The 25,924-nt window shown below is 36.8% G+C and overlaps 2 protein-coding genes across 2 annotated transcripts in view; one reads left to right on the top strand and one right to left on the bottom strand.

Moving 5' to 3' along the window:
• Positions 1-8,632, top strand: part of LOC140237928 (angiotensin-converting enzyme-like protein Ace3) — a 49,297-nt gene extending 40,665 nt beyond the window's left edge. Inside the window, exons 10-12 of the mRNA XM_072317857.1 lie at positions 1,521-1,619; positions 2,358-2,480; positions 7,808-8,632. Coding sequence (XP_072173958.1) covers positions 1,521-1,619; positions 2,358-2,480; positions 7,808-7,967 — 382 coding nt within the window. The 3' untranslated portion in view covers positions 7,968-8,632. The remainder of the gene's footprint in view (positions 1-1,520; positions 1,620-2,357; positions 2,481-7,807) is intronic.
• Positions 8,633-11,207: 2,575 nt separating this feature from the next.
• LOC140237927 (angiotensin-converting enzyme-like) overlaps positions 11,208-25,924 on the bottom strand; it is a 28,165-nt gene continuing 13,448 nt past the window's right edge. Inside the window, exons 2-13 of the mRNA XM_072317856.1 lie at positions 24,828-24,990; positions 23,635-23,765; positions 22,205-22,359; positions 20,954-21,216; positions 19,815-20,006; positions 18,942-19,077; positions 17,866-17,997; positions 16,234-16,457; positions 14,303-14,447; positions 13,242-13,340; positions 12,076-12,198; positions 11,208-11,400 (exon numbers count right to left, since the gene is read on the bottom strand). Coding sequence (XP_072173957.1) covers positions 11,208-11,400; positions 12,076-12,198; positions 13,242-13,340; positions 14,303-14,447; positions 16,234-16,457; positions 17,866-17,997; positions 18,942-19,077; positions 19,815-20,006; positions 20,954-21,216; positions 22,205-22,359; positions 23,635-23,765; positions 24,828-24,990 — 1,956 coding nt within the window. The remainder of the gene's footprint in view (positions 11,401-12,075; positions 12,199-13,241; positions 13,341-14,302; positions 14,448-16,233; positions 16,458-17,865; positions 17,998-18,941; positions 19,078-19,814; positions 20,007-20,953; positions 21,217-22,204; positions 22,360-23,634; positions 23,766-24,827; positions 24,991-25,924) is intronic.

The following is a 25,924-nucleotide window of genomic DNA, read 5'->3' as shown; positions in this document are numbered from 1 at the left end:
CCTGCTTGCCTTAGATGTCTCTATACGAGTCCATCTCCTTTAGAAGTCATCCATCCTTATTGAAACCCTTTGCTCATTCGGCAAAATATGCAATGTAGGAATAGAATATGAAGAATATGATTGATGCCTGTTGATTGAAGGAACTTAAGAATTTTGTGCAGCTCACCCGCAGAGGGAGTCTCGTGAGGTGATGACGTCATGTATAATCTTACTGCATACCCCATTGTGACTAATTTAAATGTTTCTGGGAAACCTGTCTGACTTCAGAATGTTGAAACTCTCTTATTCTCTGTCCGATTTTAAATACTGTTACTAAGTACAGTATAGATACTACTTTTAAGTTCTGAGTGTGCCATGGTGAAACGGACATGGGCTGGCTTTTCACTTTAAAGGGCTTGTATAGTTTTGGTTGAGGCCTAACTTCAGCTTTCTAAAATTTTATGGTAATAATGAAAAAACGATAATGAAAAACATCTTATGAAATATGAAAGAGCATGTAATTTTGATTAATATAGTATTGGTTGAGGTGAGGATTCAGCTTTTAACTTTTCTGAGATACTTAGAAACCACTAGATGAAAAAGAGCATACAATTCTCAGAGGAAATCAAAGTTTATTGGATGAAAATTGGTTTTGAAATGGCTGAGATATCCAAAACAGCGATTCTAATAAAAGGCGGGACCCACCATTTATTACGATCGCTTTGTTTTACTTTATTTTTGGATGTTTCAGCCATTACAAAACTGATTTTCATCAAATAAACTTTGAATTCGTCTGAGAATGGTATGCTTTGTACTGTTTTGTAAGTGTTTTCTTGGTATCTCGCAAAAAGTTAAAAGCCCGATTCTCATCTCCGCCAATACTGTACCATCCCTTTAATCATATGTGCGCAAACGACTTATGGATTTCATTCAGGTCAATAATTAATGATAATGTGTGAATTGTGACTGACTATGCCATGACATTTGTACCTGCACAATGCAAAGTGCATGCTCGCACACGTTTGTTTAAAGTTGTTTTATTTTAAGTGTTTAATGAACAAAAAAAAAACTCATTGCAAGACTAAATGCTTTAGAAATGATTTCAGTATATAGCTTAGACTTTTTGATTAATAAAGTTATTGTGTATAAAAGTAGACAGACAAACTAAGGAAATTGTATGTGAAGAACATAATACAGTGGAGTAACAGTAGATCCGTTAATTGGTGACATTTCAGAACATTTACAAAAACAAAGAAACAAACAAGAAAAAGATGACACTGATCGACGATTTAATGCGAACCACATAAATCTCAAAGGGCCTGACAAACGAATATATTTTCAAGTATGTGTGAGATACAGCCACCTGGGTTTTGGATTTAAAGGCAATGTCTTCTTTACGCTGAGAAAAAAAAAATGAAATGACAGAAGTGGAGATCAGGAGATCAGTTGATGGTGTTTTGAAATATGTTTATCAGAGTTAACTCAAAATCTACTTTTTATTATTGTCCCTTTTCTCTTTTGCGATATCGCATCATGAACAGACAACGATACCAAGGTGTGAAAAGCCCGTTACCAAGACAACAAGATGATTTCGATCCGGGAGCGAAATTTCATGTGGCGTCTGGCACGCCCTATATCAGGTGACTCGATACATCACTTTCTGATATTCTAAGGTCCCAACAGATCGGTTTGCCATACGTTGACAAGAATAGTGTTCCTGGCAACCGGGAAAATTAATTGAACCTTTCCTGCCTTGGCAGTACCTTACTAAATATTGATACCAGATATAGAGTCTAGTTATTGGCTTGCATCAATAGAAATAGGTAACTTTTTTTCCAGGTCGTCTAGGAAATTATATGCAAAGTTTTGAATTCAATATAGTCAACGAGGTTATTATTTCTAATTCCGTCTGTTCAAAGTGTCTTGGAAAAGAAAAAGATATTGTGTATGCATAGACGTAGGTCTCAATAGATAGTCTGCGATAGCATTCAAAAGTAAACATGTTATCATAGCTTCTTTGATGTTGAACTACGCGAATGCATTGCACACAACGGATGATATACTGACGTCTATATTAATTTCAGGCTACCTTTCATGCTGTCGTATCGGTTCCGCTATGTAAGTACACTGTATATAATACCCGTTCCGGACGCTGCCTTTGCAAGAAGACCTTATCGTCAATAGCCTTTTAATTACTAAAAAAATTTGTAACCGCTTAAAAAAATGAAGATGGGTTTATTCAGGGTGAGTAGAACTTTGTACAAATGAATAAACAAAATGTCGAAATAAGGTATATGATAACCTTCAACGCAGAGAAACAGCCGAAAACTTGTAACAGATCAAACGAATTTGTATTTTCCCTTTGTTTGTACGAACAGGTACTTCATCAGCTACATTGTGCAATTTCAGTTCCATAAAGCTCTGTGCAACGCGGCTGGATATGAGGGACCTCTCCATCTGTGCAATATCTATGACTCAAAAGAAGCAGGACAAAAGTTGAGGTACTCCTATGTGTGTGTGTGTGTGTGTGTGTGTATGTGTATCCATACGTATTATCGTGTTGTTTTTTTTTCACAGTGGTGTAAACATATGACAAGAAATCACAAATCAAAACGTATTGGAATAAATTTCCGAAGTTTCAGAAAACATTTAAGTTTGCGGTGAACTACCGATCACATTAAACTCGTACTTATGACCTCTGTCAAAATCCATAGAACTGCTAACCTACCCTCTAACCCTCACTCTAACCCCTAACCCTAAATCTTTCTGACAAAGTTTGAGTGCTTACCTCTTACTAGTCTTTCTTCCAGTCGCTTTCAAACAGCGCTACATGCAATATACATAGAAGATTTAAAAAAAAAAACACCGCCTGGAAACAACACTACTTTGACTTTGGCCATCCAATTTGCATAGGATGTAGCTTAGACCAAGACTATCTTTCTGAGAGAGGTTAAAATCTTAACTATCACTAGTCTTTCTTCCAGGCGCTTTCAAATTTTCTACATACATTATGCCGAGCTTATCAAAAAAAAAAAAAAAGGTAATCCAACTTTGGAGGGCTGCCATTTCTTAATTGTCAGCTATGAAGAGCACAATGTTAGTTGTGAGGGAAGGTGAACTCTTCCTCTTTCCATTGATACGTAATTATGTTCATACTTGTCATGCATGACTGAGCACATGAACTTTAAAGATAACAATGACAAATTGCACATTTTCCAAGTTTGCATGTTAATGTGAAGGAACAATGCATGTCTCAATGCATGGATGAGATCTGTCAATGAAAGTTGCCAAATAGGCCAGCCTGTACGAATGCAGGTTTGTTTTTAGGTTTTCTCCTAACATTTTATGGTCCATAACCTTTAACATGGCCTTTTGTCCGATAACTTGGTCGCTCCAACAGAGGCCAACACACAATCCATTTTTCTCCGGTCATATTCAACACATAGCTCCCAGTGATAAACCATGTCTTGAATATGAAGAGAGTAAAATGGATAATGGTTTCGCCTTAATGGGAAGGACTAAATATCGACAACGTGGCCATGTTGAAGGTTATGAACCACAAAACGTTAGAAGAAATCCTAAAACACGAATCTGCAGTCGTGCAGGCTGGCTTGATAATTTGACCACTTTCATTGACAAATCTCATCCATGCAGTCAGACACGCATTGTTCCTTCGCAATAACATGTAAACTTGGAAAAAGTGCAATTTGTCATTGTTATCTTTAAAGTTCATTTGCTCAGTCATGCATGACAACTGTGAACATAACTAGGTATCAATGTACACTGCACTCTCCATTAGTGACAGTTATAAAATAGTAACCGTCAAAAGTTTGATTACCTTTTTTTTTTTTTTTTTTTGATATGCACTGCATATGGAAAAGTGAAAAACGCCTGGAAGCAGAATGCTCGAACCTTGAAGATCAAATTTGCATATGACGTAACTACGACCAAGACTATTTTTCTGAAAAATTTTGTGCCCTTAACTATGAATAGTTTTTCTTCCATCTGCTTTAAGAATTAATTCATGTGCATTATATATAAGGGAAACTTAAAATCGGTTGGAACAAAAACAACTGGGAGTAAAGATTTCAAATTTTAGGAGGTAATATATCTCGTGGATCTCTAAAACGTCTGTTAATATCATGCCTTAACTAGTAACTTCATTTTCTACATTGGGCCCTAACTCCAACCCCAACCCTAACCCTAAAAAAATAATAAGTGTAACACATAAAACCCTAATAATCCTAATAACCTCAATCAGGAAAATGCTAACAAGACTGACACTGAAGACCCTCATTACCCTACTGTCTTAAAAAAAAGAAAAAAAAAAGAAAAACAGAATACTTTTGTGAAAACCGTCTTTGAAAAAATGCTAGCATATTCAGCTCCCTTAACATTAAACAGGACATCAAACCTCACAAAAGTAACACAAAAGAACACACAATAACCTATCACGTAATCACAAAAAGTATTTTCATCTAAGGTTAAAACACAATAAATCGCCATTAAAAAACAGAAAATGTAAAGCCTATCAAAACATTTCAACAGATATTTCTAAACAAAGGGGAGAAAACACTCCTATTAATTGAACGCAGATAAACGCGATAAACTCAAAGTTAGATTGATTGCTATTAAAATGGATAACACAAGTTCAAATAAAACACCCTGTAAGACGAAAACTAGCCAGTGGCCCTTTTGTCCATAGTAGCAATTACCCCATAATACCTAACCCTAACCTTAACCCTCACCCTAACCCAAATCCTAACCCTATGATGGGTTGTTAAATTTGGTATTAGTTTTTGCCCAATATACGATTTTTCGTTTGTATTTACTAATAGCAATTATATAACAATGTTTACGCACTATTGACAGATTTTAGAACGGAGCTCATTATGAATTTGAAATTTTTGGTTTAAAAAAAAAGCTACTTGATTTCACGAAAAGGCAACTTTGTGAATTAGAGCAGAAGTTGGATCATAAAAATTATATTTGTTTACCTGTGGATGCACAAATTAATATGCTGAGGTAATGTTACATTCAGGGAATATTTTGGATATAATTTATCTGAAGTATACTTTCACCAGAGGAATCGAAATTTATGTGATGATATGATTTTGACAAGTAATTGTTCGCACCCGTATTTTCTATGTTCGTACATCCTGCTCTCTTTATGTCTTTGTGAACTTTTTAGATATTTGAAATGAAATAAAGTCCCTCGAAGGAGGATAAAGAAAAAAACCACCATTAATGTCAAGTCTTATATGTAATAAAGATTGCGAAAATTGTTCAAATATACAGGAAGGAGTTACATAATGATATGTGTATTTATAAACTAATATCACTGCTAACTGGTTTCCTACAATCTTAAAGAAATCATACATTCCCCAATAAGAAGTCATTTTTGTTTCTTTTCTTTAATCGTTGCGATTCTATGGGCGATTCTCAAGTTAGAATTCGACAAAAAAAAAAGCATAATAAGTTTTACTTTAATACATAGAAAAGGTAACCACCTCACTAGAAAATTTTCACATAAGTTTGGCATATTCCTGGAGTTCTAAAGTTCTTAATTGTCTCTTTATTTAAAAAAAAAAAAGATCTTGGGGGTTATAGATTTATATCTTTATCGATTAGGATTTTTTCTTATTCCAGGAAAAGTGAACAAAATTACATTATTGTAATGATGTATTTTGTAGAAATGACTGTGTTGTTGTGTTCATCTGCCCTAGAGGACGATCTGACGAATTTCACTTACTTCTTCTGAGCCTTTTATATTCTCTCGCACAATAAAATTGTTTGTACAGGACTGAATTCTTCTAATCGATGAGCAATGATCTGAAACGTCTTGTTATACCTAAGCAGAAATTGAGGAAAGTGTTTATTTGCTTTTTAAATACTGTTTAAATTAGATTCATTTAATCATTTTATTTGCATTATGTGCTTTTGATTTCAATTATTGTGCCCTGCCAATGAATAGTGTCCGGCAATTGCTATGAATGTATTGCCAAAACCTGCTTCCTTTCCAATAGTCCTTCGTTATGTAACTATCCCTTCCCAATATAATTACATAGTTTTTGTTTATCTTGATGTCTACGTCTTTGTTATATCGATCGTTTGTTTTCCTCTCTCTGTCTCTGTGAGTGTTTGCTTAACTTTTTCTCTTTTTGTGTGTGTGTAAGTCCAATATACTGAGTGGCCCAAATCTGTACAAGCTAGTCCTTTACCTGGACTCCCCCTCCCCCATAACACAACAAGATAGATATGTTGCTCATTTTGTTTTTCTGTCTTCAAAATATAGTATGTGATATTGGAGAAACAATATATATATTATGATACACACAATCGAAAAGACGACAGGGTAGGGTAGTAATAACAGTGTTATTTATTCAAACCGAATTTTCGACGCATGCATACACACGTCTTCTTTATAGGGTCGACATGAATAATTATGAAAATCATATATATATATAGATATATATATATATATATATATATATATATATATATTATTTTGTGTAGTTTATAGATATAATCACATATATAAACGTTTTGACAAACCTATTTTGGTATGGTAATAATGAAGACGTAATATATCAGCCAAGATTTCGCACAAATTTATTCTGCTCTGTTAATGAATGCGAGTGGATACAGAGTCTAAAGAAGTTACAGTTATTGTTATCATTAATTGGGAGTAGTGTTTTTTTTTTAAGTGTTCGACTTGTACCATTTGATGCATATGTGTAGGTCAGTTGTATCACAACTCATCCAACAATATATTTTTTTTTCAATAAAGCCTAAAATATAAGGCGATATCACTATTTTTCTCAATAAACCGAAACAGTAGACGGTATTTCTTTTCTAGAAACAATCGGATGTTATCATAACTCTTGGTTTCACTTTGTATATTTTAACAATACTTAACATTGATAATAAAATTGAACATTTTACATAGGTTGTTTCTATCCCTAATTCACATTTTAGAACTATTTTGAAGCACTAAGGCTGGGTTTCTGTTTCATCTGCAGATAGTAACTAATGCCTTTAAACAGTGCATGTCTGTCTCTTCATGGACCTACTTCACACATGAACTAGAGGTCTTTCTTTGATCCACCTGATTATGTGCATCTGAATGAGTACATCCACGTGCTTGGACAATGACGATTGTGCAACCGTGCATCGTCACTGACAAAAGAACCATTTCCCTCATTGCGGTCTTATTTTGCTGAGGTGTCTTTTCAGACTCAACTGCTTTTGAATAAACACCAATGGCAGGGATCAGCAAACCCCAAAACATGATAATTTTCCTGTCACTAAATTGAAGATTATAGAAGTGGACACTTGTGGACAAGCATGTTACATGGCTTAATGATAGGACATACATGTTATCTACAGTTACTGTCCATGTTTACTCTGGAACAATGTGCGTAAAAGGGGGAAAATTAGATTACAAAATAATCACAACCAACCTACCAAAATAATTGCTTTCTCTTGTAAAGTACGCGCATTTCGTAAATGAGAAATTACTATAATTTCCCTATGTACACTACAAATATCTGCACAAGCATTTTTCTTGATTTAAGAGAATTACTATCTTTTGCGCATGTGCTTTTTAGATTTCTCAAAGCGTCGTCTTGTTTTTATCCAGGCTAGCTGTCGGCGGTGGTGATAAGGTCAATGCAGGAAAGCATGTTTAAATGCTTTTGTGCCACTTTTGACAGAAACAGGTGCGTGAATTAATCAACCAGCGATGAATGTCCATGTGTAGTAGGTCCATGGTCTCTTCTTCAATATGTTGTTCGTTCATCATTATGCTCTCCTGTCTCTCTGGCAGGTCGATGCTTAGTCTTGGGTCAAGTCTTCCCTGGCAGGATGCACTGGAACGCTTGACCGGTCAGCGTACAGTGGACACGAGCGCGATGGAGGAGTACTTCTCACCACTCGTCCAGTGGCTGACCAGGCAGAATCGAGGTCAAACCGTAGGATGGGACTGATTCGTTGAAAGCAATAAGACTGGTTTGCTAATGTATGCAAACTTATTGACATGTTGTCTTTTTTTTTCCCTCATGACTCAGTTTATGTAACGATTTATTCAGGGTTTTTTTGTTTTTGTTTCTGATAAACAATTTCTGACGTTTTAAAAATTCTGTTTGTTTGTTGGAAATTGATTTCTTTTTTCAAGTAAATTGTGTACCTTTTTACAATTTCATGCAGCCGTCCCAACCAATTTATTTTCCGAGCATTTAGATAACAAGTGTCCATAGTTGCTATCACGCCTATAAACTACTTTTTTTAAAGTAGAAAAATCACATGTCCTCTTATTAGCCTCATTAATTAACTTGTCATCATTCTTTAGCTGTATAAAAGTGAATGTCTTGCTTTCATGGAATTCTCGTTTGTTTGTTTTTTTTTTCACTTTTTTCCTGTCTTTCCTTTAATGGATATAAGTATCGACAATTAACTTAGCTCAATTACCATTTCCACAATATATTTTCCATATCTTCGAGTTGGTAACATGCATGTGGAGGTCAAGGTATCTGCGTGCAATGTGAGAACTCTATCATATCACTTGCCATTACAGATCATGGTTTAGAATTCATGTACACCTTGATCTCGTGCTCGCCTAAACAGATGCACTAATCATATGCATGTAGGTATGTACATGGATATACAGTGCATATATATATATATATATATATATATATATATATACACATACATGTATTTACTGTATGTTTGTGTACGTTATTCTTTCTCTCTCACTCACATGTATTACTATCTTCTCAGTGAATAAAAACAAAGTATCAAAATCACTTCAGGAGTCATTGACCTTTCAATCGTTTTATGATTATCTTTGAAGTGAAATGTCATTTCATATCAACATTGACATCATAAATGAGTAAAATAAACTCGGACGTGATATGCAAAACAAAGAGAAAAAAAGAAAATCATAGAGATTATTTTTATGTTTTCACGGAATAGTGATATCAATCACAGTCACTTTATTTTGTAGATGTTTGGGATCACTGCCAATTGCTTGTACACAAATATGAATACACATTTAGGACGCAAGCATCATTTATATTGACAAACCTGTTACTCATGGAATGGCGACACCTTGGTTTACTTATCAACCACTGGACATTAGAAATCTGTGAAAACCTGCTTGCTTTCGATATTTCGGTGAGGAGGGGTGTGTTGGTTACAACAACTGTGAGCGCATGTCATTTCCAAGCAGGTGCAGGACGTACACAACACGTGACCAAACACACACCATCTTTTAAAGAGGAAATCCAGTCCAAATATAAGTTGGTCTTTGAAAAAAAGAGTAAAATCCTACAAGTAAAACGATAAAAAATTTGAAGGAAATCGGATGAAAAATAAGGAAGTTATGACATTTTGAAGTTATGCTAATTTCTGCAAAACAGTTCTTTTACAGTGTTATCCAAATGAGTGAGTTAACCATATCATATCCTCACAATTTTCCATTGACCATGTACAAAAACAAAAAATGACGAAAATTCAATGTTTCTGTCATTGAAGTCTGAAACATGATGTCATTTCCGGTTGAATAACTTCAGAATAGTCACGATAGTGATCAGTTAGATATACGAGGATTTGAGCCTCGGGCATAATTGCGTTTGAATGAACATCTGGAAATTTCAAAATTTTATGTACAAACTATATGCAAGTTGTGAGGGAATGACAAGCTCATTTTGCCATTTGCATATTCATATTGACTGTTCAAGAACTGTTTCCCCAAAAATAACGAAACTTCAAAATGTCACAACTTCTTTATTTTTCATCCGATTTCGATCAAAATTATACCGTTGAACACAAAATACTTTATTCTTTCTTATCAGACTAACTTATATTTGGACTGGATTTCCCCTTTAATGGTAAAAAATGAGCTAGCTTTTACATTGACAAAACTGATTCTGATGACTGTGATAATTCTATTACTCCCTGGATTACCTGCACTATGCACGGCTTTTTAAATGATTTGACCGGTGTCTGAAGAAGAAATACAATAATTACACTTAACACTAAGCATAAAGACACAGTTATACATGTTTTCACCTATTACACAAATTGCAAAACAATTTTTTGTTATACGTAAACCGTATTTTAAGCCATAAACTACGAGTGATTAACGCTCCTTGATAAACGTCAAGTCAAATATACTTGTTTTTTTCATAGACATAAATGTTACTAAATACTAATGTATCACAGTCAGTGTGATAGCGAAATGATTGTCACTGTGATACATTACCTAGCTCGTCTACACACCATTCTGTGTTTGTTTCCTGGTTTATTTTATAATCCGGACCACGTGTGAAGTTTTGATGCAAAGTTCGCTAAAAGAACTGCGAGTCCTCTAGCCGCTTTTTTTTTAATGAAAAAAAAGGCATATTTGGCCAGACGCGCGCTGTACAAATTTGTCATTACATCTCCCACACAAATTCCCACATGACCCATAAATCTCATCCAGTACATGAATCGATTCAGTTTGTATAATGAATAGTTTTGGTTATATGAACTTCCAAGGAGATCTAAATTTAATACTACATAACTACAACTTTTGAACAATATTTTTATATTTTTTTTTGTTTTGTTTTCCATGAAAACCGAGTGATTTATCAAAAAAAAAAAATGATGAAAAATGACAACGCGAAGACGCATTGTACACCTGGAATACACCAACGGAGAAGTGAAACACCTGGAATACACCAACGGAGAAGTGAAACACCTAGAATACACCAACGGAGAAGTGAAACACCTGGAATACACCAACTAAGAGGTGAAAAGAGATCGGTCGAGACTGCAACATTTATTGATGGTATCGCAATCGCATCACACTTCTCCTCTCTATCGTTTTTTCATCGTTTGATGGAAACACCTTATAATTCAATATCAAAAGTAAAGGTTGAAATATCGGAGAAGCAATGCGATAATGCCGCAAGCCCTTTCTCCGTCACCTGTAAGAACAGTTGTCAAAGTCGGTAGAAAACCTTCAGTGCCGCGGAATCACTCACAATAGTTCTGTTCAAAATGTTACCATATTCGCGCTTTACACAACCTCTGCAAAGGCTGTGCAACCTGTAACAACGAGTTAACACATCTCTTCTCTGTGTTCATTGCTTGATTAATAACAAAACTGTGAGAGTTTACCGTTCTTCCTCTTTCTACGATCCATGTCACGTTTTTCCGAATCGATAGTTTTGAGATCCGTGCTAATTTCGCTCCTTGTGAAATATAGTCAGCTCGTCTCCCCATCCAATATATTCCCCATCATTCTCCTCCTCTAACCAATCTATGAGAGGAGCGAAGTACGCCTTGATGGCCCCTGCGTCCATCATCCTGGAACCAGTCAGCTTCTCCATGGCTTCCGGCCACGGTCTGCTCCCACCCATCTTTAGCATCGACCTGGCGAGGTAATATCGCAAGTCATTAAGGCTTTAGGAGTCTTTGAGATGAGACGACATATGCTGGAATGTCATTGTTGGATAGTAATCTTATAGGGGTCAGGGTTCGTTGTGCAGAAGCTTCATTATTCAGAAGGTTCGTTATTATTTCATGTTAGAAATTAGGAACCTTTGGCATTACGAACTTTCGGAATAACGCCTAGATATACAGAACTTGTGTGTTTCGGAATTCCACAAAACAGCAATGAGGGGGAAATAGATAAGTTGGCTACAAGTGTGGAGAGAAAAGTCTGCAGTTCTTTTATACAGAGATTATACATTAACAGAGTGAGGAAAAATTTAGAATACCATAATAATGGCAACACAGCAATTTACAGCGTGTTTTACGAATCAACCAAGTGATAATTTAATAAGTGCGAATTCAGTTACGTTTGAAGACCCATGGCAAGGGACTACATGCTCATTGCCTCAACTTTTGGACGGTGTCGGGGCGACCTAAAGCCGTCATCAGTCTGAGTTACCAAGCTAAACGAATATAAAACACATACATAATAAAAAAACACACACACACACACGCAAGCAAAATACATAACTGTAACCTTTATCATCAAAAGGATAAGAAACAATGCCATTGATAACCTACGAAGAGAATCACGATCATTCTTATCGGGCTTACCCTAGTTTAGTGCCAGCTTCCCTGGAGCCATAGATATTGCAGAGATGGAGAGGTGCGTAGTTGCTGGCTGCGTGACAAAGAGCCTCCTGGAACTGGAACTGGACGAGAAAGCTGACGAAATATCTACGAAAAAGGAAGGACGAAGCATTAGAGCATACTATTAGCGATGACGTAAGGCCTGTGGACTAGCTTTTTAAATTTCACAGTATTGACATTACTTGACACAATATGACACAATGACAATATGACACAATGTCACAATGTTTGTGAGTGGTGAAGGACTGAAGACGCAATTTCACTGCAAGAGTAAGTTGTCTTTAATAAAAAGAGTGAAATATGACCAACCCCGCAGAAAGTTATGAATCTAAAGACCAAACAATATTCACCGTGAAACAATGACATTGGTTCCAATTACATTATGCAAAATAATTGAGTTATTGCCTCCCAAGACTCTCAATGACTTTCATACAAATCTTCCCTAAAGGACGTGTTCCGATACGGATGAAAAACAAAACATATATAAACAAAAGCTCTGGAGTAATTATCTGTTGAAGTACGCGAGGTGTGTTTTGTGTGAAGACGTTCAGTGTTGAAGGTCGAATATGCTATATTAGTCGAAGAAGATCATAATTGTTAGAGGAGTAATGAGGTGATGGCATTTTGTCCTCATCAAAAATGTTGGCACTGATTTGTGGTTGCAACAAGTATCACTGCTTCATGAAAGCATACATAACTTAAGAATTCCACGGCGACTTTCAAAGTTGAACTTTTAGGAAAATCGAAAATGGCGTGATGTTGCACTCTAAGCTCCAACTCCCAACAAAAATACGTCATGTAGAGGACGTATGTTCAGTACAGTGGAAGCTTTTGCAAACATAAAAACGTGTTTAATTAGCCCAAACAAAGTAACAACTTATTCAAGAACATGACACATAGTGTACTGGAACAGTGGAAAAAAAATGACCTTTACTCAGCTATACACAAACGGAGACAGATAGACAAACAAACATGGATCACAGTCGATATCTGCAGTGGCCAGCATCACCTGCTGCAAAGAGTTTTAGTTAAGATTTAATCTATGTTTTTGTTTTTTTTTTGTGTGTATGTTAATCTGTTTAAACCTCTTTTATTTCGATTATATTATCGCTGTCATTATTACATCTCACCTGATGTATGGGACTGAAGCCGCTACGTGGTATTTAGCGCCGGGATCAAAGTCCGAGCTGCTTCTATCCACCGGTGGCTCGATGCCTTGGTATTGGTTCCTGTGGGATAAAATGAAAATCACACCCTTTTTAACAAATCAAAAATAAAGACGGTTGTTGTTGTGAAATTTTCTTTTATTGTCCGTTATGAGCCCTAAAATTTCTGCACAACCAAAGACATACAATCCTTTCAAACACAAGCAAAACAATTAAACAAAATAAAAGACATAGGCCTAGCAAGTGTTCTCTTTTTTGTTTTGTAATTACAATAAAGAGAAGTTTAACGTTTGCATTGTGCGTATAAAGCCAGCGTACTTGTACGAAAAACAAGGCTACTGAGGGTGTATCGACCCGCAAAAATGGAAGCAATTGAGTTCATTTATTGCTCTCATTACTAAGTATTCTCTGACGAGTTATAACTCTTCCGTAAAATCAATCTCCCTGAATCAGTAGATTGAAGTATTAAGATTTGTTCCCCGATATTGTTTGTTTTACACTGCAAAGTCCCCCCTGCCCCCCCCCCCCCCCAAAAAAAAAAAGAACTGAGCGAACCAAATGTAGCTTGATGTAAACTGTAATAGTACTGTATCAGGAATTGACAATTACTGTTCTACAAACCAGGCGACTCCTGGTACGGGCGCGCAGAACGCGTCACATACAATATTATATTAACGCAGTCATGGGTATGTGGATTCCCAGCTCCGAGGGACGAGGGAGACCAAGTAAGACTTTGTCTGCATGTATGGTTCAAGGCCGACATGAAAATATGCGACCCGACCTACATTGAAAAGAGTTAAGCCGACACGGAGAGCGGGTGTTAGACACTGTAGCCGTCTGCAGCATGCCTACCCCAGAATCTGGGACGCTCGCAGCAGATGTAAACTGAAATCAGGATCAAGTGAAGTTAAGTACATCACCTCACGTCCTATTTCTACCACATTTTTTCATAATAGAAAAGGAAAGAACCCTACAGATAAACTAATAGATGTCTACGCCCCTAAGATCATGTTCAAGAGATTAACCTTAGCTGCCACCATCGCTGGTTGTACTGATCAGGGCTGATGTCTCCTCGAAAAGCTTCCCATCTCCACTTGTCAATCAGAAGGCCGAACGGGAGGAACGCGATCTTCTCCAGGGCCATTTTCATCAGGTAGTTGATATCTTTCTCTGTTAGACACAGACGTAAATTCAGTGACAAATTATCAATTCGATTTCCAGAAGGCAGAGAAATCAGACGAGGTCAAGAACTTGTCTCTAAACATGTAGATTTAGGAAGCGTTCTACAGAGCTTGAAATTAAGTAGGCTATAACTTAACAGGACAAAGACAGTGTATACAAGGTTATGTATAGACTGGACAAGTTCAATATTCTTAAATGTGTTAATAACACAAGATGACGTGGATGAGACAACTGTTAATTACGCTGCAGTGTTGTAAGTGGAGACAATAATCCTGGCTTCTGTTATAGTTTTAGTGTGTTTACATGGTTAAAAATTTGGAAGTTAAGACAAAACATTATAGATCGTGTTCACTACACAGGGCTACTTAAAGGACAAGTTCACCTTCATTAACATAAGGATTGTGATAATGTAGCAATATTAGTAGAACACATCATTAAAAGTTTGAGGAAAATCGGACAATCCGTTCAAAAGTTATGAATTTTTGAAGTTTTTGTGCAGTCACCGCTGGATGAGAAGACTACTGCAGTGTATGATGTCACATGCGTACAACAATATAAGGAAAATATAAAGAGAATTTCACAAAATTTCATCTTTTGAAAAAAAGTACACATTCCCTTGACTCGTTACTGACATATGTTATGGGTAATATTATTCCCATTGCCTTTAGAAAGAGGCAAGTCAAGTGATCTTTTATTATGCGAAAAGAGTGAAAATATGTTGAATTTTCTTTACATTTTCTTTATACTGTTGTACTCATATGACATCACGAGCCTTAGTAGTCTCCTCATCCAGCGGTTCCAACACAAAAGTTTTAAAAGTTCATAACTTTTGCATCGATTGCCCAATTTTCCTCAAACTTTCACTGATGTGTTCTACTAATATTGCTGCATTCTCTCAATCCTTATGTTAATGAAGATGAACTTGTCCTTTAAAGAAAAGCATCAATGTGCAAAACGAACGATGTTATGTGGCAAACAAAGTTAGGTAATCTTTCTCAGTAAAGATGCTGTTATTTCATTATTTCGTGATAGATGCGGTCAGTGACGGTTAAATACATTACATACATTTGCATATTAATATACACATGGCATGAAAGTTGATACTTCATTGATGCTGGTCAAACTATACATGGGTTGCTATGAAAGGTTGATGTCTGTCTATGACGTTAATAATGAGAATCTTCACGTATGCGTATTTTTCATTTGTATTGGGTAAGGTAATGGAAGAACTGCACCATTAATACGTATTGCTGAATTGTGCGTTTCTCGCATCCTTGGTTGACTGAGTTGAATTTGGAGGAAATGTATGCCAAGTTATGTATCAGTGATAATGTAAACACGGCAAACAAATAAGAATGGGTTCTGGTCATGCTGATGGAAATGTATTGTGTTTAAACGGTTAGTAGCAAACGCTGTGTGAGGCGTCTTCATGGAAGCAAAATCTATAATTCATGAAAGACACAAAAGTAAAATGTGCAGGAATGATTGACAAACTTTAAGAAAAACATTTGAGAACTGTCATTTTCCTCTGTATACTTTTGCAAATAGCTTACTTTTAATTCAAATCGACTAAATCGAGTTACTGTTGCGATGAATTTGTCTAAACCATGGTGCTTGTTGGTCTCGTTGTTTTGTAAACTTTCTTGTAAAGATTGTCCAACACATATCGAGCCAAAGAAACATTTTAGCCTCCCCTTGCTACGTGCCTGCATGTCACTGTGAACAGAGTGTCTTGAATCTTCCTAGGATCTTTCTGTAATCTGTCATATCTCACCCTTGTCGACATGGTTGTTATCCAGCAATCCAATTGTATGTAGATAGTCTGGCGTAACTACCGAGAGGGCTATAGTGTCTCCCACGGCCTCGTGGAAGCCCGGGTTGGCTCCTCTCCTCAGGTAAACATGCTGGTCGCTGTACTGCAGGTAGTACTCACAGTGTCCCATTTCATGATGCACAACGTACAGGTACTCCATGGTTACTTCGGCGCACATCTTGATTCTGTGTTTCAAAAGAAACAACTTAAGTATCAACCATAATCTCACATGTATGCAAAACAAAAACAAAAACAAAACAAAAACAAAACAAAACAAAACAGCAGCTAACAAGCATCATCTGGCATAGCGTCTTGAAACGGATATGAAATTTGCCAAACCAACATGACCAATGCAAAATAGATCTAGAAGCGAGCATTTTGAGCGAAGTCAGTAGTATCACCAATAGATAGATAGATAAATAGATCACGTGACTGTGTCTTGATCGTGTCTCTGACTTTAAGTTTGTTTTGTTTTTATTTGATATGTTTTCATCACAATGTATGAAGGGATCATTTCTTTTCAAAAGAAGGAAATTTAATTGAAATAAAATCATTCAGGTGAAAATAAAAGGTCCTTCTAGTGATACATAGTACAAAATACACAAGATTAATGACAGTTATGTGACATTCTAAATAATATGAATTAGATTCCAGCTGATATGGGGTACAAAGTCTTCGGTTTTGCTACCAAGTGTTCATCTGTCTTTTTTGTTTGCTTTAATAATTGACAAAATAAGGAAGAATGTAATGACTTTTGTTTTATTTCTTGCAGAAAGCATGAAATATTTTGCGTCAAAAAATCCCGCAAAAACATCTTAACATTTCGTGTTTTCTATAGAGCCAAATATAAACATACGTTTAGTAATTTGAATCTTAGTCTGTAGTATAGGGGATCAAGTGAAAGTTAAAAGTTTCTTTGCAGTGAAATTTCACGGGAATCTCGGAGATTTCAAAGAATGTTTAGCAGACTGTTTCATACGCTCATTCGTCAACTGCATGGTCGATGCCGGGTGTTAATATACTATACTAACTCATGCATTCTCAGATTCCCCAGTCAATGAATTGCAAACGAGCAAAAACAGACAATCAAGAGACAACAAAACAATTGTACATGGTTTTCACTACGCCTAATCGAGGCACATTCTTTTTTTCATAAATTGTTTTTCACACAATGAATACCTCTAAGTCTGGACAGGAGGTATTCAGGTACTGAGTAATCGTTTAAAATGGCATGGGATCATTATGCATATTTGTCTCCTATATGAGAACAAATCTGTTTTTACAAATTATGTTTTCATTCAGCAGATTATCCTTTTGCTTTTGTCTCATTCCGCGATAGGGTTTAACAGACAAGTTGACACATCATTAACTATTGACACATTTATCGTTATTGGCTTACACTATTAAGAAAGCGAGAAATATACATACACACACTTTCACTGAAAGGTGTCTTGGCGAACGATCATATCATGATAAAAAGGTGAAGGAAAAAGTGTTTGATGGGCAAAAAAAAAAAATAATGAAATAGAAATAAACTGACACTAGCATTTGACAGTGTTTTGATAATATTTCCTTTCTTTCTTTTTTTTTTACCGGACATCTCGATTTTTCAAGAAGTCAAAAGCGGAAGCATGGCAGATGACTTCTCTGTCAGTCGGCTTTGTCATCATGGAAGAGGTCCAAAACGACTGGGGCATGGCGTCTAGTCCAAGAGACTTGAAGAAACTGTCGAACAAAAATAGGTTTGCAAGCATTGCAGTCATAGAAAAGATAAAGCATTTTTTTTAACCACATAAGCAGACTATTATGATCATTTCATGAGTTGGAATTCGTGTCCATAATTCAGAATACGAAAGTGCTCAACACAAAGATTCTGATCGGGAAGAAAATAACATTCATAACTGGCTTGCATTTCGAATATGATTAAAATGAGTAGGTTCCGACTGCACAACAGTTTTTATCAATGCTCCTAGGAAGTTCTTCTTAAGTAATAGGGAAATACTGCATCGTTTAATTGACGCGAAAAAATCAACCCCTTACGTGCTTGAACTCACGCGAAGACTCTTACGTTCTTTTTGAATTTATAGCAATAAGAGGAAACTGAGAATAATAATAATAATAATAGGTATGTTACTCGTCCACCTGTCGGTGCTCATGGTGCTTAAAATATGAAAAGATAGATAAATTTACATGTTCATACATGAGTCAGATAAGAAAATGGCAAACAACATACAAACACATACCAGATATAGTATACATTAACGTGTATTGTTCCGAACCTTATACATTGCAATTATCAATTATAGTCCTCATTGTGAGAGGAACAGATACGTCTTAAGTTTGGATTTGAATGTTTCTGTAGATGACAGTTGCCTTAATAGAATAGGTATTACCTGCATGCCCCTCTATATCTCTCACTGACAAACTTTGGAGATGAAATATTGAAATCTAGATTGAATCTGTGCTGAATCACCAATATGATTGAAAATTGAGGTTTAATATCAGTATAATTACTATTGTCCTCCTATATAGTGTATCGTTGAAAGGGACATCCGGGTATTTACTGGAGAAGCTCTGTATAGTATCGGCCGACCTGTGAGTGCGTGGAAAGAGCGTGTGTATAGGAGAGCATTGAGAAACATTTCAGTGCAAATCCCTGCACTACTCACTTGTTTGCCGTATGGAATATCCTGAGTACATCCCATCCTTGCTCATTCATGCTCTCCGTCACATCCACCGTTCCTTTACCGGGATAGGGCTCCACTATATCGTAGATATGGGGCCATTGCTGCGCCCACATGTTTCCTGTAAACATGCACAGAATATTCTCAGTAGTAAGGATGCCGTAAATACGGGTTTGTTGAATAGATCACTCATTTTACCAGTGTTTTGTTCAAACTGGCCTGTTTCTCTAAAAAAAAAACCCAAACAAAACAAAAACAACAACAAAAACTTCACGCGAATGCATAGCAATCTCAATCTATAATATCCTACGTTGGTATGTATTCACCTTGTTTTGCTTTGATCATAGCTGGTATCATACAATGATATCGTGATCGTGTCATTTATGTTTTTGTCACACCCAGCTTCGTTTATTGTTATGTCCTGCACTGACCCCCTCCCCCATCCCCCCAAAGGAAAAAAAAAAATCCTGTTCCGAATCGGCTTAAAACCATTTCTAACTTGGGTTTGTTTATGCTGCACTTCTGATGCTGCACTTCGTCACACATCTAACGAGTACATTTCCGCGTCTGTGGTCTGCGAAGCATTTGGGTTGACAGACGATGAGAACAATAGCAGAAGCTGGGTGTGATTTTCGACATTAGTGACGTGATGTAATCATGTTCAAAAACCTTGAAGAGAAAACCTGCAGGATGAAAACATGAGCAGTACAAGCAAACGCAAGACTACTGAGTTAAAGAAATAATGCTATTATTGTAGCGACATCCCTTGACCTTTACAGCTCGACTTGTGAGGCATTGTTATCAAGGCAAAAGATGTCAATCTTGAATCTTGTCGCGAGACATTCACGCATCTCTTACCCAGGAGATGTGCTGGGATCGGCCTCTGTACGGATACGCGGTCCTCTCCGTATTTCTCCGCCAACTTCCTCCTGACGTAGGCGTGTAGCTGGAGGTACATCGGTTTGGTTTGCTGCCAGAGGTCATTGACTTCTTGTTCAAGGTCGTCTGTTTCGTAAGCACTTTGCCAATCTGCCGCCGCATCGTCGTGCCCTAATCATTACATGGAGACTCAGCAATTTTCAGTTCCCACCAGCAAACCTCAAAAGGATGTTATCCAACGTTTTTACTCACTGCTGTTTTTATGTCTTTTAATAATGACAAATACACAGAAACATAAAATTCAAAATCTTCGACTTAAGCCAGATCCCTTTCACCCTTATGCTGCTTTACATTGAACTTGTAGTGAAGTAATTCATGAGGACTGGAATGGATGTCACTGCAATGTCATGCTTTCTTGAGGAATTCATTCCTCAACGCAAAAACTAGACATTGACAAGATTATAATATTGTCCCTGGTCTAATATGATACAATGACACTATTACAACGGGTGATACTACCACCAGACTATCTCTGGTTGGCGGCAGTGACACGATGGACTTACAGGCCCGTATTCTACTGTAGACCAAGGTTTAAGTCCACTTTAGACCAGACATTGGTTTTTTACTCGGTTTAAGTTTTTAGCAGAATACGGGCCACAAAGTCGTAGTTCATCGTGTCACTGCCGGCAAACAGGGATAGCCTGATGGTGGTAGTGTCACTTCCCGGAAAGCAGTAGATGACAGGTTCGAATCGTACTGGGTCCAATTTCATAAAAGATGTTAGGATAGAAACTTTTTCTGGAATGGCAACTTTCAACAGCATCATCCAATCAGAAAGCTGGATTCTTTTCATTGCAATGACAATTGCCACTCTAGCAAGAGTTGCTATCATATCAAGTTTTTATGAAATGGAGCCGTTACCGACATGTGTGCTAAAACGTAGATCATTAGTTGCGCTCTATATATATGCATTTGTATACATAAGATGACAATTGATAAAAACATGTGCCATAGCACGTATTCACCCTTTACATGAATAAGCTTTTCTTTCGATTACACTATTAAAATATAAGCAAAATGAAGACCTTGTGGAGAAAGCAAGCCGAACATTAACCCACCTTCATCACGTGATAGGTCGTTCAATAGATTGACGTATGTGGGATACAGGCGACCAATTTGAGGACCCACTGCATCTCGCCATCCCTTCCAGGCGAAAAGCAGTTCGTCGTAGTCCCGTGAAGTAGCCATGATGTCTTGTAAGTCTGGTTCCAGAGAGAGACATGCATCCGTCGATTTACCAGAGGAGGAGGCTGATGATGAACGGCAAACCTTGGCCACACCATACGCGTTTTGCATTTGACTTACAACGTTGTGTAGTGCACTGCTCCAAGGAAACAAGGTTATAAAATTTAACAAATCATATAATTATTCAAAACAAGGTAACTTATTGATTGTGTTCGTAGATAGAAGGCATGCAATTCATTTGAATGCTTGGACTTCACTTTGTTTCTGCAGTAATAAACAAACATGTTTAGAGAAAATGGACAAACCTACCTCATCACTTCCTCATTCATCTTTTCGATGTTTTCGGGGTTTTTTCCTATTGGATTCAGCTGGCTCAGGTTATTCTTCTGTACGGCAAGCTATGCTTCCTGTTTATTTTTTTTTTTAATTCTCATTGCCGACTGATTTTTCTTTCTTTGATGTCATGTATTGATTTATCTATTCTTCTATTTTGTCACGCTTCGAGAAATGTTAAACATTTAAATCATTTATAAAACCCTCCCCTACAAACATGCCTATCCATCTCTCTAATCATATATTGTTTATGTATTACGTCGTACTTGTCCACTTTTCCAAGACGGTTTGAATAGAGTAAAGAGTTTGGTATCTTACTTACCAATGGAATTTATATGATTTCACCAACAACACCAACACCACCAACACCACCACCACCACCAACAACAACAACATCAATAACCAGCAATGTTGGCTCAGGTTGTCTAGAATATATTTTGTAATTTGTTGTATTTCATTGGATATCGAAGGGGATTAAGAGTATGGAGCTGACAAATGCTAAAATCAAGTCATAATATCCAAAGACTACGGGGTTTATGGGTCCAGACTTGGAAAAAGTCAAGTTTTGGCTTAACAGGACTGCGAAAGGTTGCAATATTGGTCGTCATTATTCTCACGGATACTTGCTACTCGGATGCGAAGGAATAAAGTTAATTGTGTATCCAAACAAATCTTTGACACGAACAAAAAAGAGATAGAATCTGTAGAGTAATCATGCTGCAAGATATCTTTCAAGAGAATAAAAAAAAAAAAGAGAGAGAGAGAGTGAAATAATACAATGTACATCGTACCTGACTTTGGCAGGATCTACCTTCGTGCCGTCTTGAAGCATTAAGTACAAGATCCTTTGCTGATCATGATCTAAAGAATCTGGAACGATTCGACTCGCCTCCTTTAACAACCCAAGGCGGTAATCTGTGGATAACTTTCCAACTTGAGCTGAAATCTGGTGGAAAAGAAAAGAAATGACCAATGACTGACATAATTTTATGATAATATATGACTTTCTCTGTCTTTCGTCTTCTATACAATAGCGTTTCCAAGCCTTCTATGACGCGTGGCCTACTTTGGCTCCTGCTTGTTTGTTTGTTTTTTTCTTTTGAGGAACAATTACCAGTGCATGTCCAATACAACACTTTTACGTTCTTATTTTTGGAGGACATCTCTGCCCACTGGTTGAAAAGCGCTACTCTACAATAATCCTCTCACTCTCTGCCTTTCTTCCCCCTTCTCTCTCTCTCTCTCAATTGATAATTGTTCATTACTACCCTTCTTCGTCATCTTATATAAATATTATATATATATATATATATATATCATGTATATATATATATATATATATATATATATATATATATATATGAAGAGTTTATTTGCAAAAGGGGCTAGATCCACTTTTAGTACTTAAGAGAAAAATTGCTTTGTGAGAATTTGTACACAGGTGTATGGAAAATCAAAATCTAATTTTGCGATAATTTCTATTCAAATGGTTGTCTGGAGTTGAAATTTTCACTGTAAATAACTCAAATGGAATTCTGTGCAGTGATGCTAATAACTAAATTTTCATAAATGGATCTAGCCCCCTTTGCCAATAAGCTCTTTATATGTAATATTTGACATGCGTGTCTACATATACAAGAAAGATATTCGTGCATTCATGCATTTCAAGAAAAGCGCCTGGATTTTACAGTTGCCAAGTTTCAAGTGCAGCCTTACAGACTATGGTAGTATTATATAAGAACTGAATCTGCTTTCTCAGCATACAAGTGTACTGGACCTAATGAGTTTTCTTTCCCCCTCTTTTTCTTCTTTCGTTGCTGAAGAGTGCAGTGGTCACGTTTGTAGAAAAAAAAACAAACAAAAAACGAGACTGACCACGTAAATTGTGATGGATGGCATGTTTTCAAGTGCTTTAAATGGAAGTAGACAATTGTCCTTGCCTAAAATGCTCCAGTCGGCAATATAATAGCATACTTGGTTTCGATAACAGATTATAACAACCATGTGTTTCTGTAGCAACATGACAGGTACGTCGCAATGATAAGAAAAAATGATAAGTAGTGCGTACAGTGGGTAACATTGAAAACCGACGCTTTTCTTTCTTTTTTAAATACTGAGACCTGCACTCCAATTAATATACATCATGTATGATCCATTTCCCCCACTGTGGCCATTGTGAATCTGACATGAACCGGTCTCTTATAACTCAGCTTCACCTCACCTCTGTGTTGTAAGCTGTGATATTAGTGAGATGGTTCCAGGCTGCCTTCTCAGCCATGTTTGACATCTCAGCAACGGAAATGTTCAGGATGTTTAGCCAATCGCTGACAACGGCCTTGTCTTTCACAGTGTCTGCATCGAAAAAAAAAATAATCCAGATGCTAAAAATTCCTTCTATTAAACAGGAAGTGAAATCAATCACTATATGATTTGATAGATATGAAAACACATCCCTACAAACAGGCATGCAGCTATTTCTACAACTACGTGGAGATTTGGAATACGTCGAGACACTTAACAACACGCGTGCGTGCAATGAAATGCAATCAAGAAATTCAGACAACACTAAGCGCTGACAAGCAGGACTCTGTACAGTCCAGAATATCTTTAGGGATAAAAACTAGTGAGAAGCGTAACCCATGACTCTGTCGTATTTCAGACTATCATTCGTCATTCACGCCATCACTCAATTACATTGGAAAATATTATTATAACAATTATAGGCAGTGATTACAATGCTCGTGAGGAAATAAAGCTCAAGATCAGTCACTAGTATCAATTAAAGATATATTGCAGAATCGTCATATTTACGCAGATGTATTACAAGTGAATCCAGGGGTTGTATAGACAAAGTTTGAGAACCCCGGACTAAGGATTATTCTTGGTTCAATTTGATTCTAGCCCTGAGATGTGTGGAAGAGCAATTTTTCGATCTCGCCGTCTACACATTCACCCCACTGTGTATTGCCATGAAAAGACCAATAGGAAGGTGTTACACACGACTGGTGGGTGAAAATAGTGTGATCGTAAAGAAGAGGGATTAAGATACCAAGAGAGTTTCGCCATATTACCCTAGGGATAACTACGAAATGATATAATGTCATACAGAAAATTTCTTTGACATAAACACGCAATTGCATCAGTAGTTTCTGCTATTCGCTTACTTACTCCAAACACATAAATTGTCATTGTAAATTTATTCTATTTCATCATTTGAAAAGAGTTCAATATCTTTTTTTTTTTTTTTTTTTTTGGTAGCATTTGAAATAAAACTCTCGTTAGATCTCTGGAAAACACTAATGTGTAGTGATGAAATAAATTCTTAGAATATAATTGTGATAGCTCACTTACTTCCTAGATCATATTCTATACACGGAATGCAAATTTCGCACTTTCTTCCCTGTGCATCCGTACACGCGAGCTTTCTGAGGAGCCCGGATGTTTCTTTCGCAATCAGCTGAAGTCTGTCGAGGTCAATGTCCTCGTATGACTGGACGTGTGTGCCGAGCAGCGCCATGAAGACGGCACTCAGGTATAAGATCGTTGTCACTTTTCTTGATGATGTCATGTTGATCGCCTGGAAGACATTCAAACAAATAACGACAACAACAACAACTATCATAATACAAGAAAAAAACACGGTTCATGGTTTCAATCAAACATAATCATAACAGCAGATTACGCAGACGTTTTTGAGCATTTTGGTATTGTTTTAACACGTAAACAAGACTGACCCTATACAGTACCAGTTTGGGAGAATGCTGCAAGGTTCAACTTCACGGCACTGTGTTATTTCACTGTTATGTATTTCCTAGATTAAAAGTTAAACTTATGCCACGAATTAATTCTTTCTGTGTGCATTCAATGTCACAATTATCGGCATTTCCAGATGATGATATGTCAGGAACTAAATGCAGAAGACCAAAAACATTACGTTTGATCAGCCATAATGCACGTTATCAATCTTCTGTAGTCAAGATGTGCATGTAGGGCCCTCTTAATCATTTCTATCACACGAATGGAGTAGCAAGGCTTAACTCATGAAGTTAAAGTAATCCTAGTGCATCGTATAATATAGAAGCATTCAGTTGTACTAATGTTTTCCCCTGCGCAAGGGAAGAAAACAAAAGAGAAAACGGGAATCATTATTCGGTGTTATACATTGTATACACTTAACACGATAACAAATACGTCCAAGCAGAGCCTCCGCTTTCAACGCGGTCTTTCAACGGGAAGCATGCAGTTATATGATAATGATATGCACTGATATCTGTACATAGAGATAAGTCATATGTTGCAACTCACTTGGTGTAATCTTCATGAAGTCAGTATTGATCGCACTACATGCACCGTTTTTCAGTCCTCAGATCGCAACTATAGTCCACGGAGTGGTAACGTACTGTTCCTAAAACCTTTGTACTTCACATATCGTCGTAAAGACCGTCGTTTTAAAAGCAGTGGTATGCACCCTAGCTCAGGCAGAACGGGGAACTCGGGACCAGGTAGGCCTA

Source organism: Diadema setosum, chromosome 14 (genome assembly GCF_964275005.1).
Source record: "Diadema setosum chromosome 14, eeDiaSeto1, whole genome shotgun sequence".
Taxonomy (NCBI): Eukaryota; Metazoa; Echinodermata; class Echinoidea; order Diadematoida; family Diadematidae; genus Diadema; species Diadema setosum.
The sequence above is the reverse complement of the archived record's forward strand: the minus strand, read 5'-3'. Positions and strand labels throughout refer to the sequence as shown.